Below are 7,509 nucleotides of genomic sequence, written 5' to 3' on the forward strand. Positions count from 1 at the left end.
CTCTTGAAAGAACAGCTTTGAGAGAACTGGGATTGACCCAGGGTCACCTGGCCAGCTGCATGTGGACGAGTGGGGAATCAAACCTGGTTCTCCAGATTAGAGTCCACCGCTCTTAACCAGTACACCGAACTGGCTCTCAAAGAGAGGGAGTATATGCTGGTTCATCAAGTTGGGAATAGTATACAAGGAGTGAAGAAGCATCAAATGACTATTAGAGTCAGCAAAATGTTGTGCTAGATTGGTCTGAGGTAGTGTGACCATTCCTTGGGCTTCAGTTTTGGAAGAGCAGGTCATGTGCCTGTGTGCCTGTCACCCTAGCCCATGGAGTGGAGCACCACCCTCTCCATCAAAGTTCTGAAGACTGACACGTCTCTTTCTCTGTGCACCCACAGGTGCTGCGAATGCGGAGCCTCACTCTCGCACCAGTACTACGAGAAGGACAGCCGTCTCTACTGCAAGAAAGACTATTGGGCTCTCTTTGGAGAGCTGTGCCATGGCTGCTCAGAACAGATAGCCAAAGGACTCATCATGGTACGTTTGTGTCACTTCTTGGCCTTTTGGTTGAGATCAAGGGTAGTCATGGTATGCTTGTTCAGAAGGGGGCAGGAGAGCTTCCTCCCGAAGTGCACCAAGTCATACAGCTTGGCTTGCTTGCCCTAGTTGCCTGAGAGCTTTTGGGTCCGTCTGCCGTCTGTGTGTGGCCCTGGGGAGTCATGGCCTCCTGTGCTGAGCTGTGTGGTGGTTGGGGGAAGAGAGATGCTGTGTGGGACTGGCTTGAGCATGTGGTTAATAGAATCGGAAGTGGTGACTCTTGCAGGATTGGGACGCTTGACGCTGCAGGTGGGGGGGGGACTGAAAGCTTGAAATCCGCTACCCCCCGTGTTTCACATGAACTCCCTGCGAATGAATGGAGAAAAGCTAGACCTTTCCCTGGCACACTGGTTTTGTATGATTGGAGGTATTTTTGCATGGGAGAGCATTTAAACATGTGATTCCGCACCCCTCGACGCCACTGCATTGGCACAGTCTAGCAAGACCTCCATCACGTGACTCTGCCGGCTGTATGTTTCAGCTCCTGGGGGGGAGCTGCCGGCTCTGCCGACTGGCTTCCCACAGAAGCAGGCCACGGGGCCCACGTCAACTGCAGAGCTGGAGAAGGAAGCCCTGGAGCAGACACAGCTGCCCAGTTCACACCCATCTGTCTCCTTTCCAGGTGGCTGGAGACCAGAAGTACCACCCCGAGTGTTTCAGCTGCCTGAACTGCCAGACGTTCATTGGCGATGGAGATACGTATGCCCTGGTGGAACGCTCCAAGCTCTACTGGTGAGGGGGGAGTGCTTGTGGGATGATGGCCCAGCTGGGTCAGAGTGACCCTTTGGACTCTTGGTTTGGGGGCAGAGAGACCCAGTTGCCCTGCTTTTTTACTATTAAGGGCTGGCACTACGAGCTGTAGAAGTCTTCGGCATTTAGGTGACTGGATCTTTCTTGTGTGTTTTTCAGCATTAAAAAGCAGGTGCGTGGCCCTGACCTGGATAGCCCAGGCAAGCCTGATCTCATCAGATCTCGGAAGCTAGGCAGGGCTGACCCCTGGCAAGTACTTGGATGGGAGACCTCCGAGGAATACCAGGACCGGGACGCAGAGGCCGGCAATAGCAAGCCACCTCTCTGAAACGTCCAGGCCCCACTAGGGGTCGCCAGAAATCAACCATGACTTCCAGGCACACACACACACACAAGCAGGTGCATGGACTTGGATTTGGATTGGGGCCCTGGCTCTGGGTCAGGGAGGGGGGGTGAATCCTTCTTCTTGTACTGTTTCCCCAATACTCTGTCTTCTGCTCTACAAGGGCTGATAGGAACTAGCTGGCTGCGCTGGCTTCGGCTGGCAAAACAGTGCAAGGAGGAAGAATTCGCTCTCGGTAGCGCTGATCCACATCTCACACACGGACACACACACACACCACTGTTGTCTAACCTTAAAAACGACCTCAGAGCATAAGAATTATGAGTCTCCTACCTGATGTACTACCGGTGGCTTCTTCCCCTGTCTCATGACACTTTCTTCCCAGGGGACACATTCCAGAAGGGCAGTCAGGTGGGTCTGCCGGAGCAATTGCAAAAGAAAGTCCCTGTGACCCATTAAGGGGATCATCAGATGTTTTGTCGGGTCAGCTATTGTGGGCTGCTTAGTTGCCCAGTGAGAGGCCGTGCACCTGACCTTCACCAGGTGTGAGTCCAGATGGGGGTTCTGAAGGGAATCAGAGGCGCACAACACCAACCTCCAGGTGGACCTTGCGGTCTTTGTGGAACAGGTTCTCCCTTCCACCAGTGCATGCTTATTGCATGGTGGAATGCGAGCCAGACGTTTGCATATTATACCAGCAATATCAACCACTCAATATCTTCTTATGTAAAGAGAAAGGAGACTCAAAGGCCCTAGAAGGAGGAGCTCTGCAGACTGCATCAGCCTGTCCAGTAAGAGCCCTAGGATGCCTTAAGTCCCAAATGCCTTCATGGTATCAGACAAGTGTGGCTCACACCCCACCTAGTTTTGTCAATGAACATTGACTCTTTCTGTCAGTGGTTGTACTGTTTCTCTCTCCACTAATAACTGGAAAGACATTCAATTCAACACTCCCAGAACAGTGACTCATGCAGAGGCACAGGGAATCATCCCCTCCAGAACAGCCTGTTCAGTAACAGTCCTATGATTGGGGTAAGAGATGGACTTGCCTTAAGTCCACTGCAACAGACAAGTGCAGCTGCTACCCCATCTAATGAACACTTAGGGCGATTTCTCACTAGAGCTGCCTCGCGGCACAGCCGCCATTTGCCCCAACACAAGTATGTCAATTTCACACCTGAGGCTGTGGGGCTGCATTTGACCCGCGGCTTCGCCCGATTTCCTCCGCAGTCTCGTGATCCTAAAAAACCAGGATCACGAGACTGTGGAGGAAATCGGGCGAAGCCGCAAGTCAAAGTGCAGCCCCACAGCCTCGGGTGTGAAATTGACATACTTGTGTCGGGGCAAATGGCAGCTGTGCCGCGAGGCAGCTCTAGTGAGAAATCGCCCTTACTCTTTCTCTAAGTTTGCATGGTGTTTTCCTCTTGATTACGATTGGAAAGAGATTAAACACAACACTCCCAGTACAATGAGTCTGTGCTTATTGCATACAGAGACACAGGCAATCTTCCGCTCTGAGGCTCCTGTTACTGGTAATGCAGAGGCGTGGCCAGGTTCCCTGCTATCAGAGGGGACATGCTGATGGTGTTTAATCATCAAACCAATTTTGTTTCTTGCATCGTGCTCCGGGAACTTTCAAAATGCAATAAGGCATCCCAGCACAGTGTTTGAAAGTGACCAGCATAACTTTTCTCTTCCTCCTGTAGTGGGCACTGTTACTACCAGATGGTGGTCACGCCGGTGATGGATCAGCTGCTTCCAGAGTCACCAGGAACCCGGATCCCACACACGGTCACCCTCGTGTCCATCCCAGCCTGTTCTGATGGCAGGCGTGGTTTCTCAGTGTCCATTGACCAGCATGGTGGTTCGGAACACCCCCACACTGTCCGTGTCCGAGAGTAAGTACACCTTGCTGGGCTGCAGTTGGTCTCGTTCTTATTCGGGAGAAGTGGAACACCCTAGTTCCTCTACCCCGCTAGGCTGCAAGGATCTTCTCATCCAAACCAATGTGACCAGGCCGTTTTGTGAAACTGAGCTGAAAAGAATATTATTTGCAGTGATGCGAGCGGAAGCCAATATCTTCAGCTTTTCCAAATTCACCAAATCTTCCCATTTCACATGCAGAAATTTTAAATCTGGAGTTTTGTGTATGATATCAGGTGGCGAACCTAAACAGCATGATAAAAAGTAGAGACATCACCCTGCCAACAAAAGTCCGCATGGTCAAAGCAATGGTATTCCCAGTAGTCATGTATGGCTGCGAGAGTTGGACTATAAGGAAAGGCCGAGCGCCGAAGAATAGATTCTTTTGAACTATGGTGCTGGAGAAGACTCTTGAGAGTCCCTTGGACTGCAAGAAGATCAAATCAGTCAATCCTAAAAGAAATCAACCCTGACTGTTCCCTGGAAGGCCAGATAATGAAACTGAAGCTCAAATACTTTGGCCACCAAATGAGAAGGGAGCACTCACTGGAGAAGACCCTGATGCTGGGAAAGATTGAAGGTCAAAGAAGACGGGGACGGCAAAGGATGAGATGGTTAGACAGTGTCATAGATGCAATGCACATGAAATTGAGCAAACTTCAGAGGACGGCGGAAGACAGGAAGGCCTGGCGTGACCTGGTCCATGGGGTCGTGAAGAGTCGGACTCGACTGTGCGACTGAACAACAAACAATTAGCAAGTCACACCCTGCTTGCTGGCACCTGTTGACTGTTTTGATCTGCTTCAAACAGAACCTCTTTTCAGGTGTCAAATACTAAACGCTCATCGTATATCAATCAAATACTAGAAAAGGTCCACTTGCATGTCAGCTATTGAGTACAACGTACATACAGTGGCACATCAACTCTCAACTGTCATCAAATACCTCATATTGAAATCAAATAGCATTTGATGTTGTTTTTGGCAAATATCTGATGAATATTCGTAGAATAAACAAATAGGTGCCATCTGAAGTTCGAGTAGATAAGGCAGAATTGAAATGTTTTAAATAAAAAAAATCAAATGAAATAGAACAAAAATGTTCTTAGGATATTCTGCCTCAGATTGATAGCAGAGGGGGATTTGTGGGAGCAAACCCATTTTCAGCTCTGAGGTGAAGTTTTTATCCTCTCCTTCCTCCAAGGCAGTCAGGGCGGCACGCATAGTTTTCCTGTGCCCATTTAACCCTCACAACAACCCCGCGAGGTAGATTAGGCAGGCAGAGAGAGCAGCTGGCCAAAGTCCTCCGGTTAGTTTCTTGGCCGAGTGGGAATTTGAACTTTGGTCTCCAAGACCTAATCTGACACTGTAGCAACCACATCATATCAATCTCTCGATCTTGGTCTCCCAGGACTGAGTTTGGGGAATATTCTCGTAAGCCGAATGGAATAACCATCCCCCACCTCTCTCCCTACAACAGATTGGACCCAGACTGCATCAGCCCTGATATGAAGAACTCCATCCACGTTGGTGACCGCATCCTGGAGATCAACGGCACGCCCATCCGTCACGTCCCCCTGGATGAGGTGACCTTTCTGTTCTATCCTTTTGTTTTTTTTAAACACAATTTTTATTTGGATAACACACATTTCACATATATCAGTTTCTGTCTATATCCATTTCCTCTTACTCCCCCCCCCCTTATAGGCTTCCCACAACGCTCTCACCACCCGCTCACATCTTAAATCCTTAATTGTTTAAATCTTGTTATTACAACATTCTAGGTAACTTATATTCTTTAAGCGTCCATTCTAATACATAATTTGTATTTCATTACTATCTTTACCTAATAGTTTACAAAGCAAATCAAATTGTCCTTAACATCCCAGTATTTCTCTAGATAGTCTTTAAAATCATTCCAGTCTTCAAAGAATTCTTCCGCCTCAAAATTTCTGAGTTTCCTGGTCATTTTGTCCATTTCTGGAATAAACAGCAGTTTTTTAATCCATTCCCCAACATCTGGAATCCTGTCTTGTTTCCAGCTTTGAGCATATACTATTCTTGCCGCTGTTATCATATACCACCTTTCTCTTCTATCCTGATCAGTCGCTCCATCCTCTCCTCGTGGGGTCTCATGCTTGGACCGGCACCCAGCGGGAGTACGCTCGCCCGGTCATCCAGCCTGCCCTCTCTGTCCCCTGCAGATTGATTTGCTGATCCAGGAGACCAGTCGCCTGCTGCAGCTGACCATTGAACATGACCCCCACGAGATCCTGGAGAGCAGCCCCCTCTCGGAGTTGCACAGCCCCCTCCACTCGCCCAGCCGCACGCCTTGCCCGGAACCGGCAGCCATTCGCCAGCGCTCCGTCATGTAAGGCTTCTCTGCAGGGGGTCGTGGGAAGGGGAAGGCAAGGAGAAACGGGGGGGGGGGACCTCCATCTCCACCCAGTAGCCTTTTATTTCTCTTGGGAGGGTGAGGTGGACCAAGAACAATTCATTCCTTTTCTTGGTAAGTGTGGGCAGGAAGCCAAAGGGGCAACTGCCAGTTTGGTACCGCTAGATTTTAACTGCAGTAGCCCCTTAGAGACCAACGGGATTTTCAGGGTATACGTTTATACCCAGGACTCTTTTTGTAGATAAAGCCCAGCAGGAACGCATTAGCATAATAGGCCACACCCAACAGCAGGAACTCATTAGCATATTAGGCCACACCCATGACAGCACAGCTCATTGGCCTATTAGGCCACACCCCCATGTTACCAGAAGTGTGCTCAACCAGCCACACCCACCTTTTGCTTCTTATTCTGCTTACCTTGTTTGTTGTCCAAACCCAGGGCCTTTTTTTGTAGCAGGAACTCCTTTGCATGTTAGGCCACACACCCCTAATGTAGCCAATCCTAATGTGTTTCTGCTGTTGGGTGTGGCCTATTATGCTAATGAGTTCCTGCTGGGTGTGGCCAACTCGGGAGCCAGCCGGAACTCCGTTCCTGTGCGTTCCTGCCCCAAAATAGCCCGTATTGGTCTCTAAGGTGCTACCGTACTCGAGTGAGACCCACTTTTCTACACAGGCGCAGCTGCAGTATTGACAAGTCTCCGTGCTCCAGCTCCCTGAGCTCTCCTGCCTCCCAACGGAAGGACATCGGCCGCTCTGAATCGCTGCGGGTCGTCTCGCGCCTCCACCGCATCTTCCGCCCCTCGGACCTCATCCACGGCGAAGTGCTGGGCAAAGGCTGCTTTGGACAGGCCATCAAGGTACGCCTTGGCCCCTTTGCAGCTGGAGACCTGGCAGTTGTGGTGTTCTCAGCCCAAGTTGCTCTGGAGAAACGAGCCATTTCCTCTTTGAAATGAGGAAAGGGGAAATGAAATAGGCTCCCCCAGTGGTCAAAATACATCCACGCCAGCTAGAAAGCTGAAATGTGGCACACGTGTAGCCCAAGGCACCCTCGCCACCGGAAAAGAGTGAAAAGAGGACATTTGGTGTGGGACAGGGGAAACGGGGGACACTGACCCAACTGAGGCTGATAGCCCCGGACAGAGCAAGCTGTGTTGAGTTTTCTTCCCCCGTCACATGACTCAGTCCTGGGGATGGGTGGGATTTCCAGTGGCAGTCAGGAACGTCTCCCCTGTGACTATGAGAATATTGATAAGGCCCTCTAGCTTGTTTTTCCCCTCTCTGCCAATCAACGGCATCCACTTCCTTTGACAGGTGACTCACCGGGAGACCGGAGAGGTAATGGTTATGAAGGAGTTGATCCGTTTTGATGAAGAAACCCAGAGGACGTTCCTCAAGGAGGTGAGGGCATCGCAACCGTGCTACAGTGGCCGTGGAAATCACCTCCTCTTCCGGCCTTGTCGATTCCCTGCAAGCTATTCTTTTTCGGTTCTCTGTGCTTCTTAAAGCCA

General features: G+C 50.3%; 1 protein-coding gene across 1 annotated transcript in view; it reads left to right on the forward strand.

Annotated features, from left to right (window-relative positions):
• The window catches only part of LIMK1 (LIM domain kinase 1), a 41,841-nt gene that overhangs the window by 27,581 nt on the left and 6,751 nt on the right, over positions 1 to 7,509 (forward strand). The window contains exons 3-9 of the mRNA XM_015413535.1: positions 393 to 531; positions 1,214 to 1,323; positions 3,391 to 3,582; positions 5,087 to 5,192; positions 5,811 to 5,977; positions 6,675 to 6,858; positions 7,313 to 7,399. Of these exons, the coding sequence (XP_015269021.1) occupies positions 393 to 531; positions 1,214 to 1,323; positions 3,391 to 3,582; positions 5,087 to 5,192; positions 5,811 to 5,977; positions 6,675 to 6,858; positions 7,313 to 7,399 (985 nt within the window). The remainder of the gene's footprint in view (positions 1 to 392; positions 532 to 1,213; positions 1,324 to 3,390; positions 3,583 to 5,086; positions 5,193 to 5,810; positions 5,978 to 6,674; positions 6,859 to 7,312; positions 7,400 to 7,509) is intronic.

This window comes from Gekko japonicus, unplaced genomic scaffold (genome assembly GCF_001447785.1).
Source record: "Gekko japonicus isolate JY-2015 unplaced genomic scaffold, Gekko_japonicus_V1.1 scaffold250, whole genome shotgun sequence".
In the NCBI taxonomy this organism is placed as follows: Eukaryota; Metazoa; Chordata; class Lepidosauria; order Squamata; family Gekkonidae; genus Gekko; species Gekko japonicus.